Source organism: Hyperolius riggenbachi, chromosome 9 (assembly GCF_040937935.1).
Source record: "Hyperolius riggenbachi isolate aHypRig1 chromosome 9, aHypRig1.pri, whole genome shotgun sequence".
NCBI classification, from domain to species: Eukaryota; Metazoa; Chordata; class Amphibia; order Anura; family Hyperoliidae; genus Hyperolius; species Hyperolius riggenbachi.
Window position 1 is genome coordinate 78,450,750 of NC_090654.1, and position 21,080 is coordinate 78,471,829.

The 21,080-nt window shown below is 44.6% G+C and overlaps 1 protein-coding gene across 1 annotated transcript in view; it reads right to left on the reverse strand.

The window, feature by feature from the left end:
• Positions 1-978: 978 nt before the first annotated feature.
• LOC137533441 (protein SSUH2 homolog) overlaps positions 979-21,080 on the reverse strand; it is a 56,300-nt gene continuing 36,198 nt past the window's right edge. Inside the window, exons 9-13 of the mRNA XM_068254831.1 lie at positions 20,797-20,876; positions 16,161-16,253; positions 15,971-16,076; positions 2,689-2,793; positions 979-1,251 (exon numbers count right to left, since the gene is read on the reverse strand). Of these exons, the coding sequence (XP_068110932.1) occupies positions 1,111-1,251; positions 2,689-2,793; positions 15,971-16,076; positions 16,161-16,253; positions 20,797-20,876 (525 nt within the window). The 3' untranslated portion in view covers positions 979-1,110. The remainder of the gene's footprint in view (positions 1,252-2,688; positions 2,794-15,970; positions 16,077-16,160; positions 16,254-20,796; positions 20,877-21,080) is intronic.

Sequence of the window (21,080 nt, forward strand, 5' to 3'; positions counted from 1 at the left end):
TTTTAACCTAGCTCAGTGTTAATTTTCTCCTTATTTTACAAATTACTGTCCCTCCCACAGCAAATATCAACTAGATAGCAAGCTTACTTCCCTGTGTAAACTCATCAGAGGGAGGGGGATTTCATTACCTTCCGGTCATAGTGTCCTTATCTTATCGGAAATCGAAAGTTTCTGTTATTTGCATCTTAAAGGGATACTGTAGGGGGGTCGGGGGAAAATGAGCTGAACTTACCCGGGGCTTCTAATGGTCCCCCGCAGACATCCTGTGTTGGCGCAGCCACTCACCGATGCTCCGGCCCCGCCTCCAGTTCACTTCTGGAATTTCTGACTTTAAAGTCAGAAAACCACTGCGCCTGCACGCCTGTTTCCTCGCTCCCGCTGATGTCACCAGGAGTGTACTGCGCAGACACAGACCATACTGGGCCTGCGCTGTGCGCTCTTGATGACATCAGCTGGATCGAGGACACGGCAACGCAGGCGCAGTGGTTTTCAGACTTTAAAGTCTGAAATTCCAGAAGTGAACCGGAGGCGGGGCCGGAGCATCGGTGAGTGGCTGCGCCAACACAGGATGTCTGCGGGGGACCGTTAGAAGCCCCGGGTAAGTTCAACTCATTTTCCCCTGACCCCCCTACAGTATCCCTTTAAGATAAGTCTGTTACTGTAGCTAAAAAAAAAGATTTCCCCCAATCCTGTTGGCACTGCACAGTTCAGCAAAGGCACACAGACCAGGTAGAAGGGGGGGGAGGGGGACAAATAGGGACTTATTTTTTAGAAAAAATTCATGTATGTATATGGGGCGCTCCTTTTAGGCATTTTTTTTTTATTTTTTGATGTTGCAAAGTTTCTGCTAAATGCAATGCTCAAAAGCAAAGGCCAGTTAATGGATCAATTCTAATGCTCAGTGAAATCACATATTGCATGTTTTTCACAATTAGGGTGTTGAGGCTTTTGTGCAGAAAGTTATGGAACTAATCTACCTTTCTTGGCATCTGTTAGGATCTGAGCCACCAAGTGCATTGAGCAGATCTAACCATAAAAAAACCACTTTGGGTGACTGAACACATCCAATTAGTGTTTATATAGTGCAAAAGAGTCCATTGAGTTTGCAGGTCACATGATTGCACAGCCACATCCGGATGGATATTTTTTTGCATTAACCTTATGTTCTTTCCCGAAAACAAAGAAGTCGTAGTGCTTATTTTTCCAGGTATATTCCACCTTGGTAAGCGGCAGCCACTCGATGCTGTGTCTCTGGAGTGAGAAAAGCAATGATCACTGACATAGTTTTAAGTATATAATCCCACCTATTATATAATTATATAATCCTACCTAATAATGTACAAGTGTCCCTGCGTCCTGTCCCTGTGTCAGCGCTTTTGTGGTACTGCCCATGTCCTGCACTGACAGCCGTTGGGACAGGACGCAGGACGGCCACGGGGCGGTCGGCGGGTGTATGTGTGCGCGCGCACGGCGGTGACAGACCTAGAGCCCGTTTTTAAACGGACTTAGGTCACTAGTATAGTATAAAACTCTGGTTTGAATTGTAACATATCATTTCTCTATGGAAGGTTTGGTTAGACTTGTCTTACAGCATATAGGTCTGTTCAGTTTTCTGCCTCTAACACTGGGGCATAGCAAAAGCTGCACCATACCTGGGCCTTTGGACGAAAGAGGCCCACAAGAATGGGCCTCTTTAAAAAAAAAATGTTATTCCTCTTAAAATGTATTTAGAATAAAATATTTTTTTGTAAAAAGTACCACCCAAACAAAGCCTAATTGGTGGTGAAAAAACAAGATATACATCATTTTAGTGTGATAAGTAATGATAAAGTTATTGGTGAATGAATAGGAAAAGCGCTAAAATGTAAAAATTGCTTTGGTCCATAATGGTAACGCCACCTGTAGTGGTTAAGTTGGTAAAGGACAATTGTAGCAAGAGGGCTAAGGAGACTGCCATATGTTTTTTTTTCCTTTTAAACAATACCAGTTGCCTGGCAGCCCACCTTATCTATTTAGCCGCAGTAGTGTTTGAATAACACCAGAAACAAGCATGCAGCCAATCTTGTCAGATCTGACAATAATGTCAGAAACACCTGATCTGCTGCATGCTTGTTCAGGGCCTATGGCTAAAAGTTTTCGACAGAGGATCAGCAGGATAACAAGGCAACTGGTATTGGAAACTGGTAAAGGAAATACATATGGCACCCTTCATAGCTCTTGCTACAGTTGTCCTTTAAGCCAGTTGGATGATCGCACCTCAACGGCCTAAAAAAGTTGCACTGCGCATTATAGCAGCAGTGCGACCGGAGCACCGCCAGTACTGTCTCAAAAAGACTAATGGCCACTGTGATGAGATGTGGTGGGGAGAGTAGCGTGACCCCACATGTGTGAAAGGGGCCTGAAGTATTTTTTGTTAGAGTGCATATAAGTGATTGCAAGCAAATTTAAAGGCTGTGAGCATAATCAACCGGAAATCAAATTTTATGGTTCTGCACACATGTATAACTGCAGCAGCATGAAGATGTATTCAAAAAATTATATACAAAAATATATCCATTTGTTAAATTGGTATACATAATTTTAGTCTAATAGTATGCTACAGAATGCCTAGAGCTCATGGTGATCCATGGTGACCTTATAGATAGTATTATGCTGAGATACAATAGGTTCTGTCTGAAGGCCACATACCTGTCTCAGTATCTGGCAAGAGTCCAGTTGGTTGCGATGCTGACTTAAAGCCTTTTCAGAAGCTTCATTTATGGCGGGATCTGGGAATCCAGCGATAGGCGGCAGCTATAGGTAGATTAACATAGTTATTCAAACATCCAGTTCGGTTCCTATCAGCACCTAGTCTTTTCATTTTGGTGGGTCTACAGGTGAATACTGAGTCAACAGCAACAAAAGCAGACACCACTCAACCCCTGGAGCATCACGCAGTGGAGTTCAACTGAATCACAATAACCATGAATAGTGTTGGTGTTCAAATTCGGGATATTGAATTTAGAAACATAAATTCTCCTGCACATACCACACTTCAGCACCCGAAGAAGTGTCAGGATCAGAGTGGCGTGAACCCCAAGTAGGTGGACTCCCCGTGACCCTGTCCACTTCTTCGGGCGCTGAAGTGTGGTGTGCGGCAGAATTCAGGTTTCATAATTCAATCTCCCGAATTTGAACACTAACACTGACCAAGAATAGGACAACATAACTGTGATCAAAATATATCTACTGTCTGAAACGCATTATCTGTCCCTGTATATCTCCGATAAACTCGTATATGATTTTACTATTTAATGTGCGGCAGATCATACAGATGCAAAACATGCAGGTTTGCAGTTCTTCCAGACTCTGTCCAAATAGTATGATTATTTTTAAGCATGAATAAAGCGCTGACATCTTCAACAGCACATTTACAGAGTTTATAGTCCTGTCACTAACTGTCCCTCAGGGGGGCTCACCATCTAATCCCTTCCTATAGTGCATCAGTGTCTATGGCATGGGTGTCAAACACAAATATAAAGTGGGCCAAAATTGAACCAGTGGGACCAATATAGCCTCCCTGGTGATCTAGGGCTTCATCTCCAATATAGCTTCCCTAGTGGTCTGGATTTTACCGAGCACTTAGGAAAATGTCGATTCACCAAGGGTGTTACCGCATGAAAAGGTGAAATTACAGAGCAGCGAGGTAAATTATAGACTTGTGCGGTAAACACCTCACCAAATGTCAGTAAATGTTAATTTATCAAGGTTACAGCATGCAGTAAAACACTGTTCCATTACTGGCAGTTCTCTTTTGTGGGTTTCGGTGCGAGACTCACAGAACTCACAGAAGCAGTGAGGATTACCTAAGACTGACAGGAGCAGAAGCCAATAGGAACAGCCCTTGTCTCCTGCAAGAACCCATGATTATATCTGATTGGACCCACAGGCTTCCAGGATATTTAACATAAAAGTGGGTATCCTGAATAATTTACTGCATTCTATTGTATGTCATTACAGTTCCTCTTTAAAAAGGACCACTATCGCGAAAATCATAACATTTTAAATACTTGCAGACACATACAAATGTGAAGTACATTTCTTTCAGTGTAAAATGAGATGTAATTTACTTTTCTCTTACAGTAGGTAATATAAATATGACATAACTGACAGGTTTTGTTCTAGCCCATCTTCTCAAGGGGGATTCTCAGGGTTTTGGTTATTTTCAAAACCACTTAAAGAGGAACTCCAGCCTAAACAAACATACTGTCATTAAAGTGAACCTAAAGCCATAAAAAAAAATGAGATGAACTCACCTGGGGCTTCCCTCAGCCCCCTGCAGCCAATCGGTGCCCTCGCCGTGCCTCTGCGATGCCTCTGGACCCGCCGGCGACGACATCCGGTTTCGCCGTCACCGGCCGACAGGCATGGGAACGCAAGTGATTGTTCGCGTTCCCAGCCTGTATATCGCCCCCTATGCTGCTATGCTGCTAAGGAGCCACAATAGCAGCATAGGGGGCGATATACAGGCTGGGAACGCGAACAATCACTCGCGTTCCCATGCCTGTCGGCCGGTGGCGGCGAAACCGGAAGTCGTCGCCGGCGGGTCCAGAGGCATCGGAGCGGAGCTGCGAGGGCACCGATCGGCTGCAGGGGGCTAAGGGAAGCCCCAGGTGAGTTCATCTCATTTTTTTTTTTTGACTTAAGGTTATCTTTAAGTTACATTAGTTATGTTAATTAAAATAGATAGGTAATATAATCTCTTACCCACCCTGTTTTAAAAGAACAGGCAAATGTTTGATTTCATGATGGCAGCCATCTTTTTGGTTGAAAGGAGGTGACAGGGAGCATGAGACACAGTTCCAACTGTCCTGTGTCCTGAGCACCTCTCCCAGTTGCTAGGCAACGTGAATAACAACATAGGAAATCCCATCATGCTCTGCACAGCATCAGGGAAAAAAAGCCCGGGCTTTTTTTGTTTGATGGGTGGAGCTTAGATAAAAATGCAGCTAAAAATGATGCTTTGGTAAGAAAAACGAAGTCCTGACGCTGTGAAACTGTTAAAGAAACACCAAGCCTTTTTAGTTCTGGTGAGTAGATTTTTAGTCCGGAGGTTCAGTTTAATAAATAGCAGTTTCTCAGTCCAACTGCCAAAAAAGTGTGCGGTGAGCAGACAGGCTGGTCAGCATATTTGTATAAATCGTTTTCAGGAAATGTCTTTATAAAGAATAAAAGCCATGCTGAGAATCCCCTATGAAGAGATGGACCAGCCCAAAACCTGTCGGTACTGTCAGATTTCTACTACCTACTGTAAGTGACAGCAATATAGGAGAAATGTAATTTATGGCTCATTTTACTCTGGAAGAATCATACTTCTTATTTGGATGTGTTTACAAGTATTTTACATTTTTTCGTGATAGTGTTCCTTTAAGGTCCTGCATAAGCCCCATGTATCTGCTCTTCATTGGTGGTTGTGGTAATTATCAATGTCTGTACTTAGCATCATTGTAATCTGCTTCTCACTTCGTACTCAGACATCTCTTCCTGCTGCTGACCTGGAAAGCAGTTTCTGTGGGGAAAAAATAAGGACAGTACTGGAGTTCTCTAATGTAAAACACTACTGGGTCGCCCCATTGTAAATCTTGCACTGGAACCTATGGCTTTATAGCATACATGTCAAAATCTGGCCAGTGGGACAAATCTGGCCCTCTGAGCCAACAGATTTGGCCCTCAGGTGGTTTTCCCACATTGCATTATGTTTGGTCCACTCTAGACCACCAGAAAAGCTATATTGGAGGGTATGCCCTAGATCACCAGGGAAGCCATATGGGGAGGGACAGCACTAGGTACCAGGAAACGGTACAGGAGAGGGAAGGGGGCCACTAGACACCAGGGAACTGTAAAGGGGAAGGAGGGGGCCACTAGACACCAGGAAACTGTATGAGGAGCAGGGGCGTTTCTAGGGTCCTTGGAGATCGGGGGCACCTGTGGGGACCAGGCGGGGAGGTATATAAATGGGCGTGGCCATGCAGTGAGTGGGTGTGGCCATGGGTGGGGCCAAATGTACATGAACTTAGCAGCGGTGTAAGCTACAGATAATGGGCCTGCCCATTGAAATATTGGATGGAGCCCCCTGTCCTTTATTTGGATAATTTACAATCAGTATAGGCATAGATCAAAGATGTATACGCACATACAATTTTGATTGGTCAATCACTGACCCCCAATTTTACCACCCCCGTGCAGTAAGTGGGCCAACAGACAATGAATTTTATGAACAGAGCTTAAATTGGCTAATCAAAATTGTATGTGTGTACCAGGCTTTACAGCTAATACTGTACATACTGAAAGTAGCAGGGATCAGCATACAATATAGCTGGTTTACAATCAGTAAAGGCACAGAGTAACACCTTACACTGTACACACTGGAGGTAAATCAGCACACAGTGCAGGCACTAGAGAACAGCGTATACTGTACATACTGTAGGCAGCAGAATTCAGCACACTGCAGCTAGCGTGCCAAAAATATTAGGATCACGTTGTGCGGCGTGCTTATCGTGCCGCACCGAAAAATGGGTGGGCCATGGACCAGAATATAGGTGTGGTAACGGCCGGGTGGAGACAAATTTACATGAACCTAGCAATAAAGGGACATTAGATTATGACAGTGGTGGCGAACCTTTTGGAGGCCGAGTGCCCAAACTGCAATCCAAAAGTCACTTATCTATCGCAAAGTGGCAACCGCAATTTAAACTAAATACTGTACAAACGTTTTAATTCATACATGAACATTATGGAAAATCCAAGTTGAAAATAAACTGTGAAGATAAACAATTTCATCCATCCTACTCCTGAAAAATGTATTCAATTTTTTAGAACCTCCCAGTTTTATTTTCTGTTTTAAAAAGCTAAAAAAGTAGGTTTAATGCTATTGTCTCATATGATAAGGATTCAGCTTTTCCCATAGTCTCGCAGTTAGCAATCATGTGACCCCCAACAAGACAAATTCAGCAATCATGAGGCCCCCAACAAATCATGAGGCCCCCAACAAGACAAATTCAGCAATCATGAGGCCTCCAACAAATCATGAGGCCCCCAACAAGACAAATTCAGCAATCATGAGGCCCCCAACAAGACAAATTCAGCAATCATGAGGCCCCCAACAAGACAAATTCAGCAATCATGAGGCCCCCAACAAGACAAATTCAGCAATCTTGAGGCCCCCAACAAATCATAAGGCTCCCAACAAGACAAACTCAGCAGTCATGAGGCACATAAATAGACAGCATTTCACATAAATAGGCAGAATGCCCCCTTAATATGGTAGCCCCCCAAGTTAGGTAGTGAGTGACAGGGACCCCCAGGTTAGCTAGTGAGTGACAGGCGCCTCCAGTTAGGTAGTGAGTGACAGGGACCCCGATAGTGAGTGACAGGGAGCCCCTTTAGGTAGTGAGTGAGTGCCAGGGAGCCCCTTTAGGTAGTAAGTGAGTGCCAGGGAGCCCCTTTAGGTAGTGAGTGAGTGTCAGGGAGCCCCTTCAGGCAGTAAGTGAGTGCCAGGGAGCCCCTTTAGGCAGTGAGTGAGTGCCAGGGAGCCCCTTTAGGGAGTGAGTGAGTGCCAGGGAGCCCCTTTAGGGAGTGAGTGAGTGCCAGGGAGCCCCTTTAGGCAGTGAGTGCCAGGGAGCCCCTTCAGGCAGTGAGTGAGTGCCAGGAAGCCCCTTCAGGCAGTGAGTGAGTGCCAGGGAGCCCCTTCAAGCAGTGAGTGAGTGCCAGGGAGCCCCTTCAGGCAGTGAGTGAGTGCCAGGGAGCCCCTTCAGGCAGTGAGTGAGTGCCAGGAAGCCCCTTCAGGGAGTGAGTGACAGGGAGGCCCTTTAGGTAGTGAGTGAGTGCCAGGGAGCCCCTTCAGGCAGTGAGTGAGTGACAGGGAGCCCTTTAGGTAGTGAGTGAGTGCCAGGGAGCCCCTTCAGGCAGTGAGTGAGTGACAGGGAGCCCTTTAGGCAGTGAGTGAGTGACAGGGAGCCCCTTTAGGCAGTGAGTGAGTGCCAGGGAGCCCCTTTAGGGAGTGAGTGAGGGCCAGGGAGGCCCTTTAGGGAGTGAGTGAGTGCCAGGGAGCCCCTTTAGGGAGTGAGTGAGTGAGTGAGTGACAGGGAGGCCCTTTAGGGAGTGAGTGAGTGCCAGGGAGCCCCTTTAGGGAGTGAGTGAGTGCCAGGGAGCCCCTTTAGGCAGTGAGTGAGTGCCAGGGAGCCCCTTTAGGCAGTGAGTGAGTGCCAGGGAGCCCCTTTAGGGAGTGAGTGAGTGCCAGGGAGCCCCTTTAGGGAGTGAGTGAGTGCCAGGGAGCCCCTTTAGGGAGTGAGTGAGTGCCAGGGAGCCCCTTTAGGGAGTGAGTGAGTGCCAGGGAGCCCCTTTAGGGAGTGAGTTAGTGACAGGGATGCCCCCCCTCCAGCCGCCGCCGCTCCCCCCACGCCCCTTACCTCGTAGCAGACCTCAGGATCAGCGGCGACCCGACCAGTAAGAGCGGGCGCCGGACGCACCCGCTCGATATGCGGAAGTGATGTCACTTCCGCATATCAGTGCGGGCGCTGGGTCCTAGCGCCCGCACGATTGGTCGCCGGCTCGCCGCCTGATCCTGAAATCTGAGTGACGCGGCGGCGGCGGCGGCTGGAGGGAGCCGCTGCCAGAGGGGGCGGCCGGGCTGAGATCCGTGGCACCCCAGGACAGATTGGGGGCATGTGCCACCCCAAAATAGGGCTAGCGACGCCTCTGATGAGGAGGGAAGAAAACTAAACATCAGGGAACTGTATAAAGGATGGAGGGAGGCTACTAGACACCAGGGAGAGAGTTGTCCACTAGACATAGAGGTTAGCCCGTGACTTGGTCCCAGAGTCCAACTTCGGCCCACTTTGTACTTGAGTTTGACACCCCTGCTTTATAGCTACTGATCAGTGGTCACACTGCAGGACACTGCAGCACGTATACTGATATTTCTAACAATGTATCCAGGAGATACACTATCTAAAATGGCTTTCCTGGAGGTTCTGCATCATCTGTGGTTGAGGAAAGTACTTTACATCCCTGTGTCTCCAAGATGTATTACTATTTCCACTCACATCCATGGGGAGAAGAAATGGATGGTGTTCTTGCTGAAACATGTCTGAGATCAGGAGGCGCCATAGGAATTTGGGGTACTTACATATTAGGACATCTATCAAGGGGCGCTCTCTGTATTTCTCCCACAGAAAAGTCTACAGTCAGATAAGATAGCAACTGATTTGTCGCAAAACTAACAGCTGATCTATTCTACAGCAGGCAGCTCAGTGCTGCCTGAAGGAGAGGGGACACAGCGGAAAACACTATCCACACCACCAGCCAAATAGGTTTAGTGAAGTTGCCTAAAGGCCGCGGACAAGGGTTCTGATGTGCAATTTTCTCGCGTGCACTGAGCTGCTGTCCGTGGCATTAATTACCTGTTTGTTTTGTAACCAATGAGATGCTCTCCAGAAAAGTCTATTGTCAGGAAGGATAGCATCTGATTACAAAACGAACAGCTAATTAATGCCACGGACAGCAGCTCAGTGGTTTTGGTAGACAGCCTAATACATACAGTGGCTTGCAAGAGTATTCGGCCCCCTTGAAGTTTTCCACATTTTGTCACATTACTGCCACAAACATGAATCAATTTTATTGGAATTTCACATGAAAGACCAAAACAAAGTGGTGTACACGTGAGAAGTGGAATGAAAATCATACATGAATCCAACCATTTTTTTACAAAAAAATAACTACAAAGTGGGGTGTGGGTAATTATTCAGCCCCCTTTGGTCTGAGTGCAGTCAGTTGCCCATAGACATTGCCTGATGAGTGATAATGACTAAATAGAGTGCACCTGTGTGTAATCTAATGTCAGTATAAATACGGCTGCTCTGTGACAGCCTCAGAGGTTGTCTAAGAGAATATTGGGAGCAACAACACCATGAAGTCCAAAGAACACACCAGACAGGTTAAGGATAAGGTTATTGAGAAATTTAAAGCAGGCTTAAGCTATAAAACGATTTCCAAAGCCTTGAACATCCCACGGAGCACTGTTCAAGTGATCATTCAGAAATGGAAGGAGTATGGCACAACTATAAACCTACCAAGACAAGGCCAGCCACCTAAACTCACAGGCTGAACAAGGAGAGCGCTGATCAGAAATGCAGTCAAGAGGCCCATGGTGACTCTGGACGAGCTGCAGAGATCTACAGCTCAGGTGGGGCAATCTGTCCATAGGACAACTATTAGTTGTGCACTGCACAAAGTTGGCCTTTATGAAAGAGTGGCAAGAAGAAAGCCATTGTTAACAGAAAAGCATAAGAAGTCCCGTTTGCAGTTTGCCACAGGCCATGTGGGGGACACAGCAAACATGTGGAAAAAGGTGCTCTGGTCAGATGAGACCAAAATGGAACTTTTTGGCCAAAATGCAAAACGCTATTTGTGGTGGAAAACTAACACTGCACATCACTCTGAACACACCATCCCCACTGTCAAATATGGTGGTGGCAGCATCATGCTCTGGGGGTGCTTCACTTCAGCAGGGACAGGGAAGCTGGTCAGAGTTGATGGGAAGATGGATGGAGCCAAATACAGGGCAATCTTGGAAGAAAACCTCTTTGAGTCTGCAAAAGACTTGAGACTGGGGTGGAAGTTCACCTTCCAGCAGGACAACAACTCTAAAGATAAAGCCAGGGCAACAATGGAATGGTTTAAAACAAAACATATCCATGTGTTAGAATGGCCCAGTCAAAGTCCAGATCTAAATCCAATCGAGAATATGTGGCAAGATCTGAAAAATGCTGTTCACAAACGCTGTCCATCTAATCTCACTGAGCTGGAGCTGTTTTGCAAAGAAGAATAGGCAAGGATTTCAGTCTCTAGATGTGCAAAGCTGGTAGAGACATACCATAAAAGACTGGCAGCTGTAATTGCAGCAAAAGGTGTTTCTACAAAGTATTGACTCAGGGGGCTGAATAATTACGCACACCCCACTTTGCAGTTATTGATTTGTAAAAAATGTTTGGAATCATGTATGATTTTCGTTCCACTTCTCACGTGTACACCACTTTGTATTGGTCTTTCACGTGGAATTCCAATAAAATTGATTCATGTTTGTGGCAGTAATGTGACAAAATGTGGAAACCTTCAAGGGGGCCAAATACTTTTGCAAGCCACTGTAAGTGCCAATTTCGTTATGGGACACCATGAGGTGTCTGCCTCTGGTTAATAGAGTTGATTTAAAGAGGAACTCCAGTACAAATAATGTAATAAAAAAAGTGCTTCATTTTTTGCAATAATTATGTATAAATTATTTAGTCAGTGTTTGCCCATTGTAAAATCTTTCCCCTGCCTGATTTACATTCAGACATTTATTACATGTTGACCTCTTTACTGTTGGCAGGTGAGATCACTGGAAGGAGATGCTGCTTGATTGTGTACAGCTGTTTCCAACTGCCAAAAAGAGCAAACAGCTGTTATTTCTCACAATGCATCGAGGTTCACAGACAGGAATCTGTCAGGACCGTGGTGCACACAGTTTCCTGTGGGAGGGGTTTCACCACAATATCAGCCATACAGAGCCCCCTGATGATCTGTTTGTGAAAAGGAATAGATTTCTCATGGAAAAAAGTGTATCAGCTATTGATTGGGAAGTTCAATTCTTGGTCACGGTTTCTATTTAAAGTGAATGTTTACTGTTTAAAAAAAGAAAAAGTCAGATACTCACCTAAGGAGAGGGAAGGCTCGGTCCTAATGAGCCTTCCCTCTCCTCTCCCGGTGCCCGGTCCCGCGCAGGATCCCCCGTGGCAGTATTCGACCAGTTCGGTCAAATACTGCCACTTCCGCATGCCGAAGGGAGCTTTCGGAAGCCTTCGGGAGCACTCGGGCTCCCGATGACGCGGCCGCTCCATACTACGAATGCGCGAGCGCCCTCTATGACGCGCTTGCGCGTACGTAGTATGGAGCGGCCCGTCTTCGGAAGCCCGAGTGCTCCGGAAGATCTCCGAAGTCCCTGCGGTGGCGGACGCGAACGGAGGAGCCAGCGCAGCACCGAGGGCACCGGGAGAGGAGAGGGAAGGCTCATTAGGACCGAGCCTTCCCTCTCCTTAGGTGAGTATCTGACTTTTTCTTTTTTTTAAACGGTACCCATTGGCTTTAAAGTGGTCTGAAAGCCAGCATTTCTACTTTGCTCTAAAAGATTCCTCACAGCTTGAAAGCTACTATCCCAGTTTTTGTTTTTTTTGCAAAACATCCTTGAAATGGTTAAACAAAGCACTTTGTCCTGCTATTCAGCTTCAAATCCGCATCCAAACTGGAGATAACAGTATCTTTGTTTACAATCCAATGTTGTTGCAATGTGTGTAAACACAATGTAACAAGTGAAAAGGAGCTCTCTGTGAAGCTCTCTGTGCTTCAGGCACACACACAGTTCAGAAAAGATCATTAGAAGATGTTAATATATAATAAAAAGCAGTTTGAATAAAATGCAATGACAGCATTCAGGACACGATAAACTACACTTTGGAAACTTGTAATTTGTAAACAAACAATATTACTTATGCACAAAAGCAAATATGATAACTGTATGAGTAATAAAAAGTAGGAAAACACATTTTTATTGAATTTTATGTCAGAGTTTCAGACCACTTTAAGTTGATGAGCAGAGCTGGATGGCAAGAGGCTGAATACTTATACTTTTGCACATTTTTTATAGTGATAAACAGTGTTCAGGATGGAATCAGGAAATTTGGGCGCTTGCAGCTAACGGACTATCTGACCGCCCCATAGGCGCTAATGCAAAATATCGACTAAGAAGAAATATCGTCCAAAAGAAGTAATTTGGGTGCCTGATAAATAGCGCCCGCTCGGGCGAATTTTTTCATTTTGAGAATGTGTTTTGAAAAATATTGTTTCAAAATTGGTTTTGACAATTCTAATTTTAAAATTATTGTTTTAATTTTTCTTATCACTTTGGACTTATAATTTCATAAATTATTATTTTGAAATGTATTGCCTTAGAAATTTACTGCTTTTTGTATTTACGTTATTGCAGCGGAGAAATAGGGTTTTAGGATTAACTACTTAAAGAGGAACTTCAGCCTAAACAAACATACTGTCATTACATTACATTAGTTATGTTAATTAAAATAGATAGGTAATATAATCTCTTACCCAACTTGTTTTAAAAGAACAGGCACATTTTTAATTTCATGAGGGCAGCCATCTTTTTGGTTGAAAGGAGGTGAATGGGAACATGAGACACAGTTCCAACTCTCCTTTGTGCTGACCCCTCCCAGTTGCTGGGCAACGTGAATTACAACATAGGAAATCCCATCAGGCTTTGCACAGCATCAGGGAAAAAAAGCACGGGCAGTTTTCTTTGATGGGGCGGAGCTTAGCTTTTGTACATGTAAAAATAAGGCTTATGTAAGAAAAACAAAGTTCTGATGCTGTGAAGCTGTTTTTTCAGTACTGCTGAGTAGATGTTTAGTCTGGAGGTGCACTTTAAGGACCACGGGCTTAAACCCCCCAGGTGACCAGTCCATTTTTCACTAATTAGGCCACTGCAGCTTTAAGTGCTTGCTGCAGGGCCGAACAACTCAGCTCACAAGTGATTCCCTCCCCCATTTTCTGCCCACCAACAGAGATCTCTCTTGGTGGGCTCTGGTCCCTGGTGGGATGTTTATTTTTTGTTATACAAATATTTATTGTATTTATTTTTAAATACATTTTGCCATTTTTTTTGTTTTTTATTCTTCTCCCTCACCTCCCCCTGCCAGCCAATGACTGTGTCCCAAGGGGACAGCCGTATCACATGGCTGTCTCCAGTACAGCTCTGCCGTAGATCGCAGCGCTGTACTGTGTAAATAGACTGCGGTTTCGCCATCTAACAGTCTCCTAGCGGCGATCGTTGCTGTGAGACTGATGGCAGAGCGGAGCTCCATCATTCAAGTGGAGATGCGCGCACATCGGCGCGCGCAATCTCCTGCAAATCCCCGCCCCAGGACTTTGCGCCAATCAGCGTAGGCGTTCCTGGGACTGGTGCCCTTCCACGCCCATCAGCGTGATGCAAGGGGGTTTTTAGAGTTAGGCACCACTAGGGGGTGGTCTTAGGGTTAGGCATTGGTAGAGGGAGGGTTCTGTGTGAGAGTAGGGTTAAGCTTAGTTGTAGTAAAATATTGGTAATATTTACCAATGTTTTACTATGGTCATTACGACTGTGAATATATTTTCTGTGCACAAAGTAAAAAGATATGGGCACCGACTATCCTCTCCAAGTGGTTTATTGCATCTCCTTGAACATCAAATGTCACATACATCAAGATCAAACTTTGTCATCGGTGTTCGCTTGCACTACAAGGGCAGCCGTGGGAGTGGAGGTGGGGTGGCGGGTACCAAGGTGGGCCGGCAACGGCTGTTTCACGTCCTGCTGGACGCTTGGTCACGCTGCGTTCCACTGAAAGAAGCGGGGCGCGAACATCTGGTATATCGCAGAAAAACTCTGCCTCTTCCGGGTGCTGCGTCTCGCTATAGGATGGAGTTAGTACAGATGGACTCTGCGTGATATGGGTGGGAATAAGCACTATGGAAGCCTACTTGGACCAAAAAAGGAGACCTATCATGGAAAAGGAGACCTATCATGGTGATAGAGACAAATTACAAATCATCAATGCCGCTCAGCATACAGTATATGCCGCCACAGCATGTCAAGTCAAACACTTCAGTCCAATTGTGCACAGCGAAAGTCGGCTAACACTATAGAAAGTAAGTATAAATTTTAGCCTATTTTATCTTGCACGTGCAATCCACCGACCCACGCCAATCAGTCATTACTTATTGAGTCATTATAAAGTGCTGAGTGATCACCCAGTGTCTATTACACTTTAAAACCATAAAGAGGCAGACAAAGCGAGTCTAATCTTAAAATGTAACATTCTAGAACTATGACAATATTAAACTAATATGTAAATCTACACATATAAAAATATTTATTGACTTTTAGGGCCATCTCCATCTCCCAAACCTCCAATCCAAAAAGATTTGCAAAGGAAAAATCAACCCCCCTGTTAAAAACCAAAATTGGCTGACTACATAGGCCTCAAACGCTATCCCAGTACAAAGATAAACATTATATATATCCTGTACAGTACAGAAACGGGGAAGTGCTACAAACAGCCTAATCATACTGTCAGTCAATCTGGGGCTAAAGTACGGTAAGTGTCATTGTAAATGGCACTGTAACCTCAGCATTAACCAAGGCCCCCAGTTTGGGTCACACACGGGCGGTGCGGTATGCTGGTCCCTAAAATAGAAATAAGGATAGAAGGACATTTCAAAACGACTCATTAGCTGGAATTCCTTGAACAAAATATACATAGACTATGTCTTTCACCATTACCCCGATCTATAATGGGGCACTAATTTATAATATCAAGCATCTAACATGCAGGAAAGTTCAGTTTTATCGTTCATGCCTAGAGGGCCAATAGCATCAGTTTGTAAGATGATGCAGGTCTTTCTTCTGAGAAGCATAAATAATAATTATAGTAAATATATTTCTGTTTGCATTGTTGTAGGCGATATTATGCAATTTTGGTGGCCTTTTTATTACTATTGTTATTTTACCGTATTTTTATTGTATTTTAAATAAAGATGAAGAAACAATAAAAAAATGTTTTAGTCAATATCATTACATTTCAGCTATACCCCGTGCCCTTTTTTCCTGACACCCTTATTTGCTGCATTTGTATGTGTTTAGGACTGTGTTGTTCTTAAAAAAATAAAGGGTCTTCTGACCTTAAAGAGCTTCTGGATCAGATATGCCTCCAATACATGTTCTGATATATGATGATATGTATCTTTGTGACCATTCTAGGGTAATTAGATTTGTATTTCTTATACTAAAACGACCCCTAATATTGAGTATACCAATACAAAGTTAAGCCATGTTTAAAACAGATCTCACCATTAGCTGCTCATCCGAGTAGATAACCTCTCCACTGACGTCCTTGAAGTACTTTGACGGAAACTCTGATGTATGATCAGCTACAAAACGGAAAGTGTCGTTCTTCCTGAAACCAGAGAGAAAACTCAGTATTGTCTAGGTAACAACTTCCACGTTTCTCTGATCCAACAGTAACCACTTGATGACTTACCACTTAACTGTCAGACTGATGTACTTCAGAAGACGGCCTTGTCCACCACAAGTTGCACATATATGGAAACCAGAGCCGACACATGATGTGCACCTGTACAGAAGAGGCAGTAAAGTTATTTCAAGTGAGTTTGAATACACTTAAAGGAAAACTTACCGTATATACTCGCATATAAGCCGACCCGCGTATAAGCCGAGGCACCCCCTTTTCCCACAGAAACCAGGAAAAATGATTGACTTGCGTATAATCCCCCTATCCAGTATAGCCCCCTCCACAGTAGCCTGATGTGCCCCCAGTGCAAGTCAGCCCCTCTCTCCGTAGCCAGATTTACCCCAAGGATGATACAGCTGTGTCTTAAAACGCCATTGATATGAGAGACGGGAATTGCAACACAGGAAGAATCCTAGATCATTGCACCACTGACACGTTGCTTGCACACTCCGATTTACAAGCCAGGGGACAGAGGTAGTCTTGAGTAGCACACTCTGCACGCCATGTTGCAGGGGATGTGGGGCATGGACACAGCATGGAGCCAGCTGGCAAGAGCAGGATCACTAGTGCACAATCCGTTAGCTCCTCTGCCAGTAACAAAACCTGCTCCACCATCCGTTCTGCTCCACCGACCCCCATATAAGCCGAGGGGGTAACTTTTCAGCACATTTTTTGTGCTGAAAAATTAGGCTTATATGCGAGTATATACAGTAAGTCAGAAAAAAAAAATGACATTTACTCACCCGGGGCATCCCTCAGCCCCCCGAAGCTGGATGGTGCCCTCGCAGCCCCGCTCCGATTGTCCTGTCCCTGCCGGCGGCTACTTCTGGGTTCGGCGACAGCCGCCGACAGGCTGGAAACGCGGCTGATTTTCCGCGTTCCCAGCCGCTATATCACCCTCTATGCTGCTATAGCGTATATATATACGCTATAGCAGCATAGAGGGGTGATATAGCGGCTGGGAACGCAGAAAATCAGCCGCGTTCCCAGCCTATCGGCGGCTGTCGCCGAACCCAGAAGTAGCCGCCGGCGGGGACAGGACGATAGGAGCGGGGCTGCGAGGGCACCATCCAGCTTCGGGGGGCTGAGGGATGCCCCGGGTGAGTAAATGTCATTTTTTTTTTCTGACTTAAGTTTTCCTTTAAAAAAATGTACCTGATGAACCTGTCCTGACTGTCTTGTTTCAGGTCCCCACGATGGCCCAATTTGTGTTCTAACAAATCCCATGTGCAAGTTATGATAGCACACACTATTTCCTTCATTCTGATAACTGGAAACAAGGGGAGTGCTCTATAGTGCATTAAACCTTTTAATAGAACTGTAAATGAAAGAATCACACTTACAGACTGTTTAGTGTCATAAACGCATAAAGCACCAATGTGCAGTCTCCAGGACCTCCTTAGATGGACACACCAACATATCCTCCACTGTGGCCAGCAGCGCAGATTTCCTGCAGTTCTATCAAAAGGTTTAATGCAGTATAGAGTGATCCCCATGTTTCTGATTATTAGATTTATGCTTTGCCCACAAGTTTCGCTGAGCTACACTGTTTGTGTCATTATTGGATTTTTGGAGTGATCTCATTGGCAGAAGCGCAGTAGCGTTCTTGGATTCTGATCATTCTGGACTAGGGGCATTGCTATAGCAACTTCTATATGGCCCAGGAACAGGTGGAGGCTACTAATGTGGCTTTTTTTTTCGCTTCCTCATCAATCTGTAACCACAAAACACTTGTACTTGCAGGTAGCAAAAGGTCAGAAAGGGTGAGCATTATGTTTTCAGCGCGATGATTGAAGAAAATAGTGAGCATTCACAGTTGAAGCATCTGAATGGAAGCTGTGCTGGGTGCTATAGTGTTTCTCCTGAGCTCTCTTAGGGCTGACATTTTATTAAGATGGGGCGGTAATTATCCTAGGGCCCCTGTTGGACCCTCAAGATTCCCTTTTACCCTTCTGTGCTTCCTGGGGCTGAAATGTCCCACGCCGTCCTCCTCCGTTCCCTGCCGCCAGTCCCGATCTAATCAGCCATCTGATTAGCCTGCATGGCTGTGGCTGCATGCGTACAAGAAAACTTCGTACTGCGCCTGCACAGTAAGCTTCTGATGACGCACGCGGGAGCGAGCATTATACGTCTTGTTAGATGAATATTACAATGGGACTGGTGATGACAACGGAGCATTGGAGGAGGACGGCGCGGGACATTTCAGCTGCAGGGGGCCGATAAAAGCCCCAGGTAAGTGGTGGTTTTTGTTTATTTAAACAGTCCACAGAACCCCTTTAAAGAGACTCCGTAACAAAAATTGCATCCTGTTTTTTTATCATCCTACAAGTTCCAAAAGCTATTCTAATGTGTTCTGGCTAACTGCAGCACTTTCTACTATCACAGTCTCTGTAATAAATCAATGTATCTTTCCCCTGTCAGACTTGTCGGCCTGTGTCTGGAAGGCTGCCAAGTTCTTCAGTGTTGTGGTTCTGCTATGAACTCCCCCTTCCAGGCCCCTCTATGCACACTGCCTGTGTATTATTTAGATTAGGGCAGCTTCTCTCTGCTCTCTTATCTTTTACAAGCTGGATAAATCGTCCTCTGAGCTGGCTGGGCTTTCACATACTGAGGAATTACAAACAAGGGCAAAGCTGATACCGGAAGAAAAGAGCAGCCTGAAACTTCAGTGCATGAGAACTGCAGGGGGAAAGAAACACACAAATGATCTCTTGAGATTCAAAAGGAAGGGTGTATACAGCCTGCTTGTGTATGGATGTATTTTTCTATGTGTGGACATACTGTACATCAACCTACTTCCTGTTTTGGTGGCCATTTTGTTTGTTTATAAACAAACTTTTTAAAACTGTTTTTAACCACTTTTAATGCGGCGAGGAGCGGCGAAATTGTGACAGAGGGTAATAGGAGATGTCCCCTAACGCACTGGTATGTTTACTTTTGAGCGATTTTAACAATACAGATTCTCTTTAACCACTTTACCCCCACCAGTACGAATTTCTCCGTCCCTTTTTCCATCCTTTAACCCCCAGGGATGGAGAAATCCGTACTTTCCGCGCTCCCGCCGCTGCCCGTGCCCCCGCTCGTAAACACGCCGCCCGCCGTTAGTAAATACGCCGCCGCCCGCTCGCCCGGAGATCAATGAACGGGAAAATCCATTCCCGTTTGTTGATCTAAGCCCCGCAATGATCCGCTGCTCTCCGATGGGCAGCGCGATCATTGTGAAAAAAAATCAAACACTCACAGCCTCCTACTACTTCCTGCAAGCGTCCGGAAGGACGCTCGCAGGTCGCAATAAACAAAAAGTTACTGTTGCCATCTTGTGGCCAAATAGTAGAAACTACACCCTAAGCATTTTTTTACATAGAAATACATTAGTGTTACACAAAAAATTAACTCATTACCTCCCACACTCCCCATTTATTTTTTTTTGTAATTAAAAAAAATTAAAAAATTTACAATTAAAAAAAATACATAAATAGTTACCTTAGGGACTGAACTTTTTAAATATTTATGTCAAGAGGGTATAACACTGTTACTTTATAAACTATGGGCTTGTAATTAGGGATGGACGCAAAACTGAAAAAAATGCACCTTTATTTCCAAATAAAATATTGGCGCCAAACATTGTGATAGGGACATAATTTAAACGGTTTTATAACCGGGACAAAAGGGCAAATAAATTTCATGGTTTTTAATTACAGTAGCATGCATTATTTAAAAACTATAATGGCCGAAAACTGAAAAATAATTAATTTTTTCCCCACATTTTTCCTATTTTCCCATTAAAACACATTTAGAATAAAATAATTCTTGGCATAATGTCCCACCTAAAGAAAGCCTAATTGGTGGTGGAAAAAACAAGATATAGTTCATTTCATTGCGATAAGTAATGATAAAGTTATAGACGAATGAATGGAAGGAGCGCTGAAAGGTGAAAATTGCTCTGGTGCTCAGGGGGTAAAACCCCTCAGTGGTGAAGTGGTTAAAATTCCTAAGCTTTGGCAGTAATTAAATTTCTTTTCATACTTTCAATCAACAAGATTATGATATGTAAATTAGAGGAGTCCATGAGTCCGAGTCGGAGGAATCTAAAACTGAGGCATCGGAGTTGGAGTCAGATGATTTTTGTACCAGCTCCACTGCCCTGGGGATATACCTCTCAATTAAGTGATGTCACTCACTGCAAGATCCTGCAGGAGAGATTCTGGTATATCAAATTCTGAAATAGAAACCTCTGGCTATAGAAAACTTAGTCCCTAGGTCCCGAACCTGCAACTATACTAATATACAATGTATGGCAAATCCTGATATAGTACATTTCTGATCTATTAAATAATTTGGCCAGGTCCCTTTGAGTCTACTATAAAGGGGTTCTACTGCAGTGTATTTTTACACATGCTGTCCAACATGTTTTCTGCAGGGTTCATATATGTGCAAATGCTGGGGCAACTAACATCTCCTCCTCCATGACGTTTATGCACTGTAGGTTGTATGTGACTACATTTCCATTTACACTGATATCCATGGGGAATGGTGCTACAAGTTAAGTGCATCTGGGGTCATGGCCCCATGACTATTTTTCTTCATGGGACCTCATCATTTTAATTTCTGACTCCAAGGCATGAAACTCACAGACAAAACTTACATGGGTCTTCCCATTCCATGACATATGTTACATTGCTCATTGGAACGTCTTCCTGTTCCACCACAGTGAATACAGTTGGCCTGTATATGGAAAACAAGGGATAATTAAAGCGTAGTTAAAAAAGGACCTCATTAATATATTTGTAATTTTCTGAATTCCTGGAGCGCAGGATAGAAACCCACATGAAGCAGAGCAGGCCACCTCTGTAGTAATGAGATCACAACAGGAGTATGGGATTCAGTTTTGGACAACACTATAGAAAGGACATAGACCTTCTAGAACGG